Source organism: Nothobranchius furzeri, chromosome 14 (genome assembly GCF_043380555.1).
Source record: "Nothobranchius furzeri strain GRZ-AD chromosome 14, NfurGRZ-RIMD1, whole genome shotgun sequence".
NCBI lineage: Eukaryota > Metazoa > Chordata > Actinopteri > Cyprinodontiformes > Nothobranchiidae > Nothobranchius > Nothobranchius furzeri.
Window position 1 is genome coordinate 35304762 of NC_091754.1, and position 17033 is coordinate 35321794.

The 17033-nt window shown below is 42.7% G+C and overlaps 1 protein-coding gene across 4 annotated transcripts in view; it reads right to left on the reverse strand.

Moving 5' to 3' along the window:
- LOC107389589 (serine/threonine-protein kinase Nek5) overlaps window positions 1–16987 on the reverse strand; it is a 32832-nt gene extending 15845 nt beyond the window's left edge. For 2 of the 4 annotated variants that reach the window (XM_015965802.3, XM_015965801.3), the window contains exons 1-7: window positions 16873–16987; window positions 15639–15775; window positions 15445–15541; window positions 15267–15364; window positions 8651–8734; window positions 7780–7850; window positions 3467–3553 (exon numbers count right to left, since the gene is read on the reverse strand). In XM_015965802.3, coding sequence (XP_015821288.1) covers window positions 3467–3553; window positions 7780–7850; window positions 8651–8734; window positions 15267–15364; window positions 15445–15541; window positions 15639–15761 — 560 coding nt within the window. In that variant the 5' untranslated portion in view covers window positions 15762–15775; window positions 16873–16987. Of the gene's footprint in view, window positions 1–3466; window positions 3554–7779; window positions 7851–8650; window positions 8735–15266; window positions 15365–15444; window positions 15542–15638; window positions 15776–16640; window positions 16678–16872 lie in introns of all 4 variants that reach the window. The other 2 variants (XM_054746580.2, XM_015965803.3) reach the window with 2 other exon arrangements.
- Between the last annotated feature and the right edge of the window lie 46 nt (window positions 16988–17033).

Genomic DNA, 17033 nt, shown 5'->3' on the forward strand with positions numbered 1-17033 from the left:
AGCCACTTAAGCCTGATCTTCCGGGGGAAGCCCAAGGTGTTCTCTGGCCAGGTGAGAGATGTAGTCCTTCCAGCATGTCCTGGGTCTCCCTTCAGGTCTCCTCCCAGTTGGACGTGTCCGGAAAACCTCACCAGGGAGATGTCAAGGAGGCATCCTAACCAGATGCCCGAGCCACCTCAACTGGCTCCACTCGATGTGGAGGAGCAGTGGATCTACTCCAAGCCCCTTCCAGATTACAGAACTTTTCACCCTTTCTCTAAGGGAGAGCCCAGCCACTCTGCAAAGAAAACTTATTTCGGCCGCATGTATCCATGATGTACCCAAAGCTCGTGACCATAGGTGAGGGTAGGAATGTAGATCGACCAGTAAATCGAGAGCTTTGCCTTCTGGCTCAGCTCTCTTTTCACCAGGACAGATCAGTGCAATGCCCACACCACTGCAGACTCAGCACCAATCCGCCTATCGATCTTGTGCTCCATCTTTCCCTCACTCGTGAACAAGACCCCACATACTTAAACTCCTCCACTTGGGGCAGGATCTCATCCCTGATCCGGAGAAGGCATTCTACCCTTTTCTGACTTAAGATCATGGTCTCAGATTTAGAGGAGCTGAGTCTCATTCCAGCTGCTTCACACTAGGCTGTGAACCGCTCCAGTGAAATCCTGAGATCACTGTCTGTTGAAGCCAACAGGACCACACAGAGCTGGTCCAGTGTTCCACGGCCAGGACAAAAACCACATAGCTCCTCCTGAATCCGTGGTTCGACAATCCAACGGACCCTCCTCTCCAGAACCCCTGAATAGACCTTACCAGGGAGGCTCAGAAGTGTGATCCCCCTATAGTTGGAACGCACTCTCCGGTCCCTTTTTAAATAGGGGGACCACCACCACAGTCTGCCAGTCCAGGAACTGCCCCCGATATCCACGCGATACTGCAAAGCCACATCAGCCAACACAGCCCTACAACATTTAGAGCCTTAAGGAACTCTGGGGGCAGGTCTCATCCACCCCGGAGCCTTGCCAGAGGACCTCAGGGCCGTAGAGAATGTTCATGTTTGTAAGAGCAGGCTGAAGACTCAACTTTTTAGCTTAGCTTTTAACTGATTATTATTTATGGTTTACTTGCTTATATTTTAAGACAGTTTTGTTATAAACTCATCCATCCATTGTCTGAACCCGCTTTGTCCACGCAGGGTCGCGGGGTAGCTGGTGCCTATCCCCAGCAGTCAACAGGCAATCAGGCGGGGTACACCCTGGACAGAGAGACAGTCCATCGTAGGGAAACACAGAGACACACAGGACAAACCAATCACACACACACACACACACTCACACCTAAGGACAATTTTAGACAGACCAATTAACCTAACAGTCATGTTTTTGGACTGTGGGAGGAAGACAGAGAACCCGGAGAGAACCCACGCATGCACAGGGAGAACATGCTAACTCCATACAGAAATATCCCAGGCTGGGAAGCGAACCCAGGACCTTCTTGCTGCAAGGCAACAGCTCTAACCACTGGGCCACTGCGCAACCAGTTTTGTTATAAATTTACGTTTTTATATTGTTTTACTGTTTCTACAATTATATTGATCACTATTCATATATTTTTATATTACTTCTTGTTATTTATTTCTTTTACCTATTCTAATACTTTACAGCTTTTCCTCTGTGGGAACCCTCTGCCTCAGGGCCAGTGGTCGGCGGCAGCAGCCTGTGTGCTCTCCAGGTATTGCTTGGGTGTAGGTGGTGAACCTCGCCCTCACTCCTCTGCGCTCCCTGTGTCTGTGCCCTGGTTGATTCCATGGATCTGCTGCTGTTGGGGCAGAAGGCTCCCCTGATGGCGTTTCCTTATGTACTTGACTCATCTGAGCCCAGTGTTTACTTATATTCTCAAGTGTGTTGTGTGTGCTTGTGGGTATGTGTGTGTCGCTGGGTTGGAGGGAGGGGGTTTTAATTGTCAATGACATTTGTGGGATATGTGGGGTCTTTTTAATCTGTAAAACACTTTGAGTTACATTTTTTTGTATGAAAAGCACTTTATAAATCAATTTTGATTGATTGATTGATTGATTGATTGATTGATTGATTGATTGATTGATTGATTGATTGCCACCGAGGAGTTTTGACAACCTCAGTGACCTCAGCCCCAGAGGTAGGAGAGTCCAACCCAAAGTCCCCAGGCTCCGCTTCCTCACTGGAAGATGTGTCGGTTAGATCAAGGAGGTCTTCAAAGTATTCAGAGGTCAGCAGCACACTGTCCCCACTATAAACAGTGCTGGTAGCGCATTGCTTTCCCCTCCAGAGGCGCCAGTTGGTGGACCAGAATTTTCTCGACCACTAAATCAAATACTCAATCTTCACCTCTAGACTGACAATTATAGTCAAGTGGTACTTTAGCTCTCCACAATCAACAATGGATGCACTGATAACACGATTAGGATCATCCATACCTTAACTCCTGCCAAGCAAAAAGAGCTTTCTACTTGGATGACCATCAGTCTTGTCCAGTGGTAAATACATCTGATAATCGTCAGCATATAACTGGAATTAAATTCCATGCTTGTGCAAGGTGCCACCCATGGGCACCATGGGTACGCAGAGAACAATAAGAGTTCAGTATCTAACCTCGTACAAAGATTCATCTGCAGGCTCTGCCCTTCCAACTTTAAATACATAAATAAATAATGTACCCAGAATAAAGATTTTACAGAAGAGTTAAAGTCCACCACTGAAGGTAGACCAAGTTGTTTTAAAAAATGTATTTTATGACTGAGATTGAGAGAGAAAATGTTAGAGGAGACTTTTTATAGCAGCATTTCAATGAGAAAATAAAACAGTAAGAATGTAAATAACTAATTCAAATCTACACAAAATCTCCAATGGAATGTACAATCATGGAAAAACCTATCCAATCATTGTGAACGCATGTTTCTCAATAATTGGATCATGATGTATCCATCAAACAGCCCTTTGCCTGTCCCTTCCCCCTCTGCTCATATAGTGTGCATGAATTGCGGGATCTTGGCTTTTAGCAGAACAGGAAGTGACGTAAGAGCTGAGATTGCTATGTTGGCCAGCACACTAAATTTTACGGTTACATGGCCTGAGTGGAAGTATGGTTTCTAATGTATGATGCCAGACCTCCCCTCTGGCAGAAAAGGTGACAACAGTATGTCATAAAGTCAAGGTAATGTCATATTTAATGGTTGTTAAATGGTATCCTATCCAATATTCCCCTGTATTCCTAGGCTTATGGGAGGAACCTGTTGAAAGGGGGTTTGACTTTAGAATGTTGTTTTTCTTTCAAAATGTAGCTTGACTGGACAGCTTTTCCAGGAACATCAACTGTACTGCTAATGAATTCAAACAAATAGCAACATCTACATCTATATGAACCTAAACGAAGTATTGAATAAATCAGGAGCAAAATCCTAGTTGAACATTTGAGCACCACACAAACCTACGTCTTGTTGTTGTAAGGTCGATTCTCACAGATCTCAGGTGAGAGGTAGTACGGTGTCCCAACACAAGTCCTCGCCATCTCCATGGTGCTGCAACATTACAAAGGAAATTTTAAAAAGCTGTTATATGTAGACAAGGTGAATTATCCAAATAACTGTAGAAACACTGATGTGTATTATGACAACTGCCCCCTGTTTACAGGTTTGACAAGGTCACATAAGTCAGCTTCAATTTAAATTTGTTTTCCACATTGCCTGGCCTTGGGTTGCTAAGGATATAACGAAACTTTGGAGGAGTTCACAGTGTAGACCTTGAAGCAACCTCACTTACTGGATATAGTGTGATTGGTTCTAGACCACAAAGAGAAAAATTGGACACCAAAGGGTTGGGAAGTAACTTCCTTGATGTGTGAGTGTTCATTCTTAGTATATATAAATAAAAGTGCTGGTCATATAATTAGAAAATTATGAAAAAGTTGATTTATTAGTAATTACTAGTATCAGTAATTCCATTCAAAAAGTAAAACTTTCATATTAGATTCATTCGCTACACACAGAGTGATGTATTTCAAATGTTTATTTCTTTAACTGTGATGATCATAACTGACAAGTAATAAAAATCCCAAATTCAGTATCTCAGAATATTAGAAAATTTTGAAAAGCTTCAATTCTGGAGACCCCTGGTGCCACACTCTAATCAACTAATTAACGCAAAACACCTGCAAAAGCCTTTAAATTGTCTCTGAGTCTAGTTCTGTAGGCTACACAATCATGGGGAAGATTGCTGACTGGACAGTTGTCAGAAAGATGACATTTGACACATTACACAAGGAGGGCAAGACCCAAAAGGTCACTACTAAAGAGGCTGGCTGTTCAGAGCTCTGTGTCCAAGCGCATTAATAGAGAGGAGAAGGGAAGGACATGATGTGGTAGACAAAAGTGTACAAGCAGTCGGGATAACCGCACCCTGGAGAGGACTGTGAAACAAAACCCATTCAACAATGTGGGGAGATTCACAAAGAGTGGACTGCAGCTAGAGTCAGAGCTTCAAGAACCACCATGCAGACGTATGCAGGACAGGTTTCAGCTGTCCCAGAGTTGAGAGGAAGAGAGGAGAGGAACAGAATCCATGTTGCTTGAGGTCCACTGTTAAGTTTCCAGTCAGTGATGGTTTAGGGTTCCATGTCATCTGCTGGTGTTGGTCCATTGTGTTTTCTGAGGTCAAAGGTCAATGCAGCCATCTACCAGGAAGTTTTAGAGCACTTCATGCTTCCTGCTGCTGACCAACTTTATGGAGTGCAGATTTCATTTTCTAACAGGACTTGGCACCTGCACACAGTGCCAAATCTACCAGTACCTAGTTTAAGGACTATGGTATCCCTGTCCTTGATTGGCCAGCAGACTCACCTGACCTTTACCCCATAGAAAATCTATAGGGTAGTGATGAAGATAAAGATGTAATACACCAGACCCAACAATTCAGAAGAGCTGAAGGCCACTATCAGAGCAACAGGGACTCTCATAACACCTGAGCAGCGCCTCAGACCGATGGACTCCATTCCACGCCGCATTCATGTTCATACTTTTCAGTTGGCCAACATTTCTAAAATTCATTTTTTGCGTTGGTTTTAATTGATATTGAAATAATCTGAGATGTTGAAATCAAAATTTTCATTATTTGTCTATAATAATCCTCAACACTAAAGAAATAAACATTAGAAATAAATCAGTCTGTGTGTCATGACTCTAATATACCGTCAATGTACACTAGGGTTGTCACGGTGTGAAAATTTTACCTCACGGTTATTGTGACCAAAATTATCATGGTTTTCGGTATTATCGCGGTATTTTTTTAAACGTGTTACATTTTCAGACAACTAAATAAACCCTGTATATCAGGAAAAAATTGTCCTCAGTTTGTGTCTAAATTTTGCCTAAAATGTGTTATTTTGTAATTATGTTGTTTATTTGTTTACATATTTTCCCTTTAGTCTTTAAAATACCAATGTTTGCCCATAACTTCTTATTTGTTGTCTGTTTGATGTCATCATTTAAAAATATTAGATCAGATGATACTCAGTACTCAAGTAGCCTTCTAATCAGATACTTTTTTACCCTTACTTGACTAATAAACCCTATATCAGGAAAATATTGTCCTTGGTTTGTGTCTTTCCGGTGAGCTTTGCAGATTTGGGAAAATGTCATCAGGCAGTAATCATTGTTAAATTCATAATTATTCTCGGAGAGAGACCAACTCTTATCTGCCCCTGGGAGCCCCGTAATGCATAGCGTCATTTCAACATGGGGGTGTCCGCGACACGGTTTATATGCAGGCAGCGGCGCTGCGGCTGCTTTATATAGCGACTCGTTGCATTCTTCCTCAACCCAAATCCTCGGATCACGCATTTTAGCTAAAACGCTAACCTTAGCTTGCCTTGCGTTGACTGTAGAGTTGTGGGTGATGGTCACGCAGATGTGTCATGAGATTTGAAGCGTTGCTGCCTTTCACAGACACTTTTTCTGCACGTGCTGCAAACAGGATAGCCGTCTTCTATAAACTGTCCCTCGACATTCTTCAAATATCCAAAAAATGCCTGTACTTCCCACTTTGTCTTCTTTGAGGGACATTAAATGTCCTGCGTTATTTCAGCTTTAGCTTCAAGAAAGTTTTGATTGTAAACATCAAAGTGCGCATGTGCTACCAGCAACTTTGGTAACAGGGTTGAATCTTATATGTTCAAGTGCACAGTGTGGAGGATATCATAAGGCCTTCACTCTGGAACCAGTTGCCACCCTCAGTTAGGCTGTCCCCTTCTCTGCCAGTCTTTAAGAATCACCTAAAAACACACCTCCTCCGCTTGGCGTTTCCAGAACATGTTTGATTTTGGCCCTCTATTATGTTGAATCCATTCCACAGTTTTCATTGGTACACTCAATCCAAATGTGTTTCACACATTTGTCCTTTACCAGAATGTTTCATCTATCTTGTAATTTCCATTTTGTATTTTGTAATTTGAATTTCTTTTATTGTTGATTTATTCAATATATTTACATACAACTGTACCATGTTCAGCGCTTTGGGCTTCCTGACAGGGTTGCGGAAGGCGCTTTATAAATAAAGCTTTGATTGATTGATTGATTGATTGCGTTAACCAGACATAAAGCACAATATTTATGAGTGTTTCAAGTTGAAAATCTGTCAGATTTGACTCAAACACAACAGGAAGGTTAAGAAATGAGAAGCAGCTCATTGCACCAGTTGGGTTAAATAACTTGTCGCCAGCTGAAGTAATTTTCCAACAGAAGGCTCATACTATTAGCTTGGTTAAATCCAAATAATTTATTTTTATTTTATTGTTTTAGGAACCTCAATTAATTGTACTCTTTTGTTGCAGGCTGAGAGCAGCAGGTGAGGCCTGGAATGTCTCTGGGTGGTGGTTCGTCTTTGGGTGTGTGCTGTGTCCAAGGGTTCCCTCACTTCTGAATGCATGGTCACGAGTGTTTGGGGTACCTTCGATTTAGTTTATTTTTCTTTATTAGGGTTCCGCCTCCCAGCGACTGGCTGGTCCCTTCGGGTAAGCCTCAGCCTGGGTTTTAGTAGTCCTTGGTTTAGTAATTAGTTTTAGTAAATATTTAATTCTTTGACTGAGGTCTTGTTTTTATTATTTGTTTAATAAATTGTAAAAAAAAAAATTGGAACCACATCTCTTGCCTTCCTATGTAGACTGGGCTTGCATGTCCATTTGATTCTTATTTGTCCTTGTTTCACAAGGTGGTGTTGCTTTTTAATGGGTTTAGTACAGTAAAATATAAGGGGGTGCTCCCAACGGCACCTCCCACAGATAGGATCAGGAATGAGTCCATCAGAGGGACAGCTCATGTTTTGTAGATGTAATCAGAGAGGACAGACTGAGATGTTTTGGACATGTCCAGAGGAGAGATGATGACTACATAGGTAGAAGGATGCTGAGGTTGGAGCCACCAGGCAAGAGGCTGGGAGATTTATGGATGTGGTGAAGGAGGACATGAAGTTGGTTGGTGTGAGGGTAAAGGATGAAGAAGACAGGACTAAATGGAGACAGATCTGGAGACACCTGAAGGGATAAGCCTAAAGAGGAAGAAGTGGAAATATCTGATGTTTAGATGTTTTAGAGCAGGGTTCGTAAATGTTCAAACACAACTTTGTATTAACTTGTTGCATTTAACCATTCAACTGCTGTTATTTCTGTTAAGCACGCGCACTCGTGTGTGTGTGTGTGTGTGTGTGTGTGTGTGTGTGTGTGTGTGTGTGTGTGTGTGTGGAAGATGACACTGACTTGTTCAGCATTCTTGCAATTCCAAAATCTCCCAACTTTGCTTTCCTCCCTCCGCTGGTTAGGAAGATGTTCTAAAACAGAGGAAGAACTGGAGTGAGAACACGTCGGGGGGGGGGGGGGGGGGGGGGGGAATAAAAGAGAGAGATACAGAAACAGAGGTAGAGAGTGACTGAGAGGGATGGAAAGGGAGAGAAAGAGAAAGAGAGAGATAAAAAGAATCAGAGGTAGAGCAAGAACAAGAGAGGGATGAAGAGAGCTAGTGACAGAGAGAAGGAGAGAGAGAGAGAGAGAGAGAGAGAGAGAGAGAACCGATAACAGACAGTTATCCTGACCATTTTCTCCCTTGCTGAGATTAGATAATCTGACACAGTGACATCTTTGCTCAGAGTAAAACTGACCTCAGAGCAGTTTGCCCTCGTATGATGTGCATTCTGTGGGTTTCTAAGCTTAGAAAAGTGACTGATTTTGTTAAATCCTGCATCACAAAGTGCTCAGGCTTTATTTGAAAACACTTAACACTTTAAATTTCACCATTTTTGTTTTGCATTTCCAAAAGTTTTTTAATTAATTAAACAAGTGAATAGTAAAAAAATAATTTTGAAAAAAATAAAAAAATAACCTCTTGCAGCTGCTGAGAGTGAATCCTCACAGCTGTATTAGATCACACAATCACTGCAACACCCAGAGGAGCCTGAGGCTGACCCCTCATGTTCCACCAGTCAGTAAAATAAATCAATATACTGATTTATTTATATAATAGAGAACATCTGTCAGAAGGACAGGATCAGAGTTGCAGTTTAGGATTTGGCTGCCCTGGTCTGGAGTGTGTGTGAGGTAAGGACGGCCTCAGGTGTGAGAATGAGTGGGTTACCTGAGCTTTAATGTCTCTATGTAGAATCTTTCTGTCATGGATGTGTTTGAGACCCAGGCAGATCTGAACAAACCAGTCCACCACCTAAAGGACAGGAAACTCCCATTACCTAACTTCATCTTTTAAAATGGTAAATGGCTTGTATTTGTGTAGCACATTCTAGGGTTCTCCAACCCCCCAAGGTGCTTTACAACACAATCGGTCATCCACCTATGCACACACGCATTCACCATCGACATATAAATATTGGACAATGGGTTTCCATAGACTCCAATAACACTTTTTTGAAGACAAATGGGAGGTGGCCACCACCGCCATTTTGACCGTGTCACAGGTTCCGTCAAGCCCAGACAATTCCACAAAAGGGAAGAGAGGAGGAGCTGAGGGTGGGGCTGTAAGGCTGGGATCAACTGACGACACCCGGTCGAACTAGCTACAAGCTAACCTGAAGCTAACCCAAAGCTAACGCGGAGGTGGGAGCTAAGCTAACGGAGGTAGCAACCTAGCTACAACCAGAGTTAACTGTGCACAACACCAGAGCTTCTGAGTCAGAGATACGCCGGGCTGACCACTGGGTAAAACCGGGTGGAACACAGAGGTCTCCGAGAGCTCCACAAGCTGGCAGCCGCACAGCAGACAGAAGCCGCGATCAGACAGAGATGCGCCGAGCTGCAGGGAAAACAGGTCTCCCGAGAGCTCCACAAGCCGATAGTCGGAACCCAGCTCCACCAACATGTTATATTTGAACCCATTTTCTAAAGTGCAGCATTATGTTAAATGCACTGGGTTTTACCCTATTACATTTAAATTTCATGGTTAAACAGTACATGTTAAAATCTAAGCTCAGCTTGGCAGTGACCTAAAATACATAAATATAATTTTACTTACCGAAAAAAATGAAGTGGAGACTCCTTGGACGCTCTATTAGTGCAATTAATGCCACAGCAAGTCATTTTGTCCAACAATTGCACAAAAAATATCCAAAAAGAACACACAAACGCTACAACTAATGGTCTAAGTTGAGAGACTGAAAACAGTCCCGAAACAGTTTCCAGGCCAGGCCGAGGCTCTACTGAGGCCTTTCCACGGAGCTAGCTCTGTGGTCACGTGGGTCGGATGCTCATTAATTATACAGAATTTTATGCTTTTAATACACTTAAACAGAAGAGTGAGAAAAAAAATTCACCCCCTTCAGAGTTGTCATGAGTGTAAACTAGATCTATTAAACCTAAAATATGTTTTGGTACCAGGCTGTAAACATGTTTATTTCTGCTGTGAAATTGGTATTTGATGCAATTTGATGGGTTCCTTATATAGGAAACATTATTTCTGATTAGCTTAATGAACTGACCTGAATTGGAATGTTTATTGTGTGAAGTGCCTTGAGAATTGAATTGAACTGAAATTGAATTGGAATGCACCAGACTGACATCACAGTCATTCCTTTTAAGTAGGCAGCACCACCTTCCCTTCAGCCTACCAAAGGCATTTTCAACCACCACACGTGCCCGGCTGAACTTCTTGTTAAAAAGAAGTTGCTGCTCTGTCAGTCGCCCAGTGTCTGTATATGGTTTCAGAAGCCAGTCTTGCAGCGGGTAAGCAGAGTCACCCAGGATGCAGTATCCAAAGTCAACGTCAGCAATTTGGATGGAATGGTCAGGGAAGAGATTTCCACGGCTTGCCAAATCCCAGATGGAGGAAAGTCTCAGTACCCTTGCATCGTGCATGCTCCCTGGAAGCCCTGCAAAAACGTTCCAAAACAGTCCCTTCCCATCAGCCACAGCTTGCAAGATGAGTGAGTGCCACCCTTTTCGGTTGAAATAGTCTGTGTGAAAGTTTCTGGGTGCTATGATGGGAATGTGTGGGCCATCAATAGCACCCACACACTGTGGCAACCCCCACCTGCTCTCAAAATAAGACCGAAATTTACCCTCATCGGGTAAAACAAATGAAATGCATTTTATTAACTTGAAGTGTATTAAACACGCATGTCAGAATTTGAATTTTAGCAATACCAGGATGCGTCGGCGTTGTCGTAATCGCAGCAATGTGTTGTACTGCTTCAGAATGGCTTCCAGCATGACTCGGCGACGCTTTGCAGATTTAATCCTCCTCTCATCCCTCCTCAGCTGGCGAAGCCGACGCCTTTCGGCCTGCCTAGCGTGGAGTCTGGGCCCCAAAACGAGCCACAAGGGCAGAACCATGAAAAATAACACCACGAAGTTCTCCATTGTTTACAACACTACACACGTATCAACACAGGTCAGCTCACTTGGTCGCTGATATATGACATCACTGACATTTTAGTGCCAATTTCTCCCGCCGATTTCTGGGGACCGCCCGCATGCAGACGTGACTGAGATTCACGTCCGCAGTCCAGAGCAGGGACGTGAGGAAAGTGAGGAATCACTCAGGCCGGGCTGGGGCCGGCTGGGGCTGCCCGGCCCGAGCCGACCAGGTACAGATGGGAATGGCCCATTACAGCTCATTCTAAGCAGGAGGTATTTGGGTGGACAGGGCACATTCCATTCCATTTAGGTAGGCTTCACATGGAGGCATCAGTAGTCAAAGCTCAGCCAGCCCCCCATCAACCAATGACAGCTTCCACTTGTAAACAAATATGGCCTGTATTTGATATAGCGCCTTCTAGAGTCCTGGAAGCCCCCAAGGTGCTTTACAACACAATCAGTCATTCACCCATTCACACACACATTCACACACTGGTAGGGATGAGCTACAATGTAGCCACAGCTGCCCTGGTGCACACTGACAGAGGCGAGGCTGTCGAGCACTGGCGCCACCGGTCCCTCCGACCACCACCAGCAGGCAACAGTCATCTGACAAACTCTGAGAAAATGCTGGGGGTATCAGTTTACAATGAAAGAAAGAAGTCCCCCTTTTAAGGCTAGTTGATCATTTATAACCATTCAGCAAACACATTTTACAACAGAGGAAGTCATCATTACACACACACACACACACACACACACACACATCAAATGACAGACACGAACAATGGTAATATAATTCATTGTGATGTTTTAGAAAGTGTTTTAAACATCACCCTCGACCAATCGCGTCATTTCCATTCAAGATTTTTTTTTTAAAGACTGTATAACTGTAATGGTAAAAACCCTATCGGAACCATTATCTGAAGCGCACATCGATGTCAGGTAAGTGGAAGAATTTACTCAAACTCCACTTTCCAATGTTTTATCAATCTACCGACATCTAATCTATTTTTTTAGCCGCAATTGTCGTTTCATCGGAGAGTGAATGGGATGGCGAAATCCCTCTTTCTCAATTAGAACGCGAGACACCGCCACCACTGCCACCAACCCTGCAAGATGCATTTAGTCAGCTCGACAGAGCTTTGAGCGAACTCAGTAAGTGATTTTTTTTATACATGTAATTTAATAACGTGATATATCCCTTTCAGCTGAGAAATATCTTATTTATCCAGAAGGACAGGAAGGGAACACACCTCCTGAGGCGGGGCTTAGAATTCCAGCTTTTTTTGCACTGTCAGAATGTCTTTCCAGCAGTGGCTTGTACGAAAAAGTGAAGTGATACGATCCCCCACTTCATCTATTTTCTCACACCAGGCCTCGAAAGGTACAACCTGTAAAAGGCGGTAAATACCGCATTCAGCATGCACATTTTCCAGCACAAAAAAGAGCTCCGATCCTCTCTCACGGACTGAGGCCTTGAAAATCCACTGCCCATCCGCATCCTCCAGCCCCTCCCATGAAGCGCTGAAAGCTATCACGGCGTTCTGGATTTCATCCAATGATGGAAGAGCTTGCGGCCTGTTGCGTTTTACAGCTGGACAAGGTCTCTCACGATCATCTTTGTACACCCTGCGCGGAACTGGGAGGTTGAGCACTGCCCAGTCGTTGTAGGAGAGAACCGCTGAATGTGATAAATATGGCTTGAGAGGTTCGTCCTCAGCCACATCATGGATTAGACACAGCTCCTTAGTGTCATAGCTGAACCGGTATCCACAACTACCGGTATCGCCGTAGGGTTCCAGCGGCCATATTTGCTCCAAGGACTCTTTACCGCCAAAAGGAGGAAGCTGAACTCTACACATGCAGAATGTAGATTTGCGGGAAGCGCCACCCCCTGCAGGCAGCTGATGGATCGCTATAGATTTTTCACAGAGCAAGGTCTGTGATAGTGGCGACGGCATGTCCACGCTCTCCCCTTTCACCTCCTCCTCCTCCTCTCGGGTAGAGGTTGAAGCATCGGTTGTAGACATCTCCTCTTGCTTCACCAATTTCTTAGAGGTATTTCTTCTGCCTTTCACCATTCTGATACGTTCTCAGTCTGTCCGCTGAAATGGATCCAAGCTATTAAAGAGGCAAGCAGGGTTGGAGGGAGGGATGTGGGGTATTACGTATGAAAGGGAGGGGCTGTGGGAACTGTGGGGCTAACACAAAAGACTTATCAATCCTAACTTGACGTAAAGTGGTGCAGATCATCAATATACATCTTGACAAAAGGGGACTACAAACAATAACTTCATGCGTCATTACACAACAGTCATCAATTCATTTCTTGACATATAGGGTCATTAAAGATCAGATCACAAAAGGTCATAAAGCAATACACCTGTCGAGTTTGACGTAAGGTGGTTTGGGGGGGAAGGGCATAAAGGTCAAAGAACAATAGACCTGTCAAAAAGCTTGACGAAAGGCGGTTCCTTATATCTCTCCTATCTGTATGCTGATGATTGCCACATCTATATTCCCTTTGAAACAGGGTTCTGCAGGCTCAATTAAGCCCCTCCTGGATTGTCTGGAGGAGTTTAAAGCATGGATGTGTTCCAGCTTTTAAAGTTTTAAAGAGGGCAAAACAGAGATCACTATTTTTAGTCCAAGTGCCAGCTCCAAACTCATTTGAGCATGTGTGCATATGACTAAGGTAATTTTTGTATTTTAACAGCAGCTGTTAGAGAAAATAAAGTTTATTATGCTATATAAGTCTCAAATGGAAACTTTAACACTGCAAGTAAACTGAACTTTCTTTGTAAACAAGTAAACAGGAAACAGGACTTTCCTACCATCACAGTTACACACCACACATGGTTTTCTCCATTATCTCACGGAGAGGTGGTTTTCTGTTTGAGTGCAGGCAATGCCCTGACAACTGCTTATGCAAATGAACCTCTCTGTTAATAGACCCTTTTACTGTTTGTAAACAATATGACGTCAGCGAGAATGCGCGCGCAGCTTGGCAACAGAGAATGGCGTTGTTTCAGGCTTTATCAAGCTACGCTGCGGGGTTATCACCGGCAAATTTTGAATGCTATATTATTAAACTCACTTTAACGAATGGCAACAGACTCCCGGATCCCTGTGGCATTACGGAATGGGTGGAAGATGTAGGTGCGTGGCCAGATATCCAGTGGCCCGATATATATACGTTTTTAGTGGAGAGGCCCAGTAAGTACACACGTGAGAAGCTACGGGCATACAAATCGTTAGATGCATACAACTATGTTGTCTGTGGCCACGTACAGAAAGTAAAATATCACGACATAGACTCTGAGTTTTGCGTCTTGGAGGCAGAAGTCCTTCCTAGCCAAAGACAAGGACACAAGACTGCTATGTACGAGGCTTGGGTCATAGTAAACAAACCAGAGAACTACGTCTTCACAGCCAACTGTACCTGCATGGCAGGGTGAGTATAGCATAGGTTTCTTTTTTTAGCGTGCTCAGAGTACAATTGTGTTAATTTTGGAGAAATACAGTTTATACTAATATGCAGTGGGAAAATACAGATGAATTAGAATGAAATGTTAATTTGAAGCATGAAATAAAGCGTATAAATTTGTATAATTCTGTCATTTTGATGTTCCAGACTTGGGTCATGCTGCAGCCACGCAGCAGCAATTTTATTCAAAGTTGAGCTTTGTGTTAGGATGGGAAAAACAGAAAAGGCTGCAGTTACCCTTTTGATGGCATGCAGCCACAGACGCCAACGATTTTGTTGAAATGGATGTGCTCCCTTCGGAATTCTGTAAAGTTTCAGTCCACTGCTTGAAGAGAAGCGATTCTGGCATCCATACACGCAACAACCCGACATTTTTATGTGCTCCGAACTTCAAAACAAAGGGTTTAAAACGCTGTTTTAGTATCGAGTGTGAATGAGGAAGCCTTCACTCTCGTTGCCAGGCTGCGCGCGCAACTTTTGATGACGTAGGTAGTAAAAGGGTCTATAAAAAGGACTGCACGAGGAAGTGAGATTTCAGTGCCCGTGTGAAAGTTTCACTGCACTACCCTGCAGAGTAAAACTAACTTTGGTTCCAGTGTCTGTTGATTCGATCCTGAGGTTGCGGGGACATTTAAAGCCCCAACAGCAGCCATGTTTGTGTAGAAGTAATCTGATTACTAGCAGAGGGACATGTTTTCCTTGGACAGAGGCCATCCTCTGAGTTAATGTAGAAGCAACGACACAATGACACCAAGATCCTGTCTTTGTGTAAAGCCTGACGGTATTTTAGTGTTGCTGATTATATAAAGTCATCCATATTAAACAGTTTTCATTTTGGGGGTTATCTTTATTCTAAAGGCAGCTGTTCTCGGGTCAGATTGGTTTTGTTACGGAGTACCTGATCCTCTGAGAACAGAAGCCCCCTCTGCATGTTGATCTTCTTCATCAGATCTCCTCCATCACAGAACTCCATCACTATATACAGGTTGCCTCTCTCTGTGCAGAGATGAAGTTTAGATGGAGACAAAATCACAGATGGTCCTCTACATGTTCTGGTCCTAAACAGCCACTGTCACCTTGAAACGATGCAATGAAAGAAACAATGTTGGGGTGTTTCATCTTCGACAGCAGCGTCACCTCCTTCTTGGAGGCTTCTTTTTCTCTCGTTGACATCTGAGCCACAAACACACCTCTAAGCCTCAATAACAACCGTAGAGTAGAACGTTGTTCTTGGAGTTTATATCTGGTCATTTTTAACATACTGCTGTACCTTCCTGAAGCTGATGTGTTTGACCACACACAGCCCATCTCCAGCTGCTCTCTTGTCTCTCACCAGTAAGGCTCTCCCAAACGCACCTTCTCCAATCTGCCGAATGACCTCATAGTCATTCATAACACCTGGGTTACCTGAGACAGACAACAGAACCACACTGACACATCAGGATCACTGCTGGTATTTATATGGATCGTTATTTGCCATCATTTTTCCTGATTTCAGTGTTCAACCCAGGTTTAAATTCAATGTATAATCATTGAGTGACTCAAGGATTATTTTTCAGCAGATTTTTATATATCATTTTAGAAGATAGATAGATAGATAGATAGATAGATAGATAGATAGATAGATAGATAGATAGATAGATAGATAGATAGATAGATAGATAGATAGATAGATAGATAGATAGATAGATAGATAGATAGATAGATAGATAGATAGATAGATAGATAGATGGACAGACAGACAGACAGACAGACAGACAGACAGATAGATAGATAGATAACGTATTCACTCAGCTTGTTAAAATATTTTACATAAATTTGCTGTAGAAACATATTATGAAACTTTAAATAAATATGTAAAATTACATTTTTTCAATAAAAATTTAGAAAAGGACCTTCTCCTTTATTTAAAATTGGACTTAATGTTTCATAGATTTAGACATTTAAGACCTTTAAATAAAATGAAACAACTCCTCGAGGATAAATTTAAAAAGTCATTGTGCTGTTTTGTAAATCATATAAACTAAAAGTGGGATATTACATTTCTATCACCAAATAAGTCAGAATGAGACAAAGTTAATCTCTCAGACGATTTGAGTACTATGAACTAAGTATTGGAAATATTTGGTAAAATAACAGAAAACTGAACAAAATATAAGCAGGTTCATAAACAAGACAAGGTCAATCTTTTCATTTAATAAAAACTTTTAATTATATATATAAAAGCATGGCTAAAGGAGATAATCTATTCAACAGAATAATAAAAAGTCACCACTGCAGTTCTTCCATTAGCTAGAGACTCCAGAGTCCTAAACAAACACAAATAAAAAGTAGTAAAAGTAATTTCACTTTTAAATAAATTTCAGACTACCTGGCCACAGCTAAAATGCTCGTTACCATGGAGACGGGGAAATTAGCATGCTAACATTAACTTCGCCTGAAATTCAGCGTCAGAGTAAAATAAGTTATTTTCTTTGTTTGGGACTATATAAACATTCACTTACGTTTTAAAGGGTTTACAGAAGCAGCAGTCTCATAGTAAAACGGTGGCAGTGAAAAGTTAGAATGTCAGGGACGTGCGTGTTGTCTGAAGGGAAAAGGGTTGAGTACGGCAAGAGCAAAGGCGTGCCGCACCGGATGCTGGGAGTTGTAGTCATTGGTCATT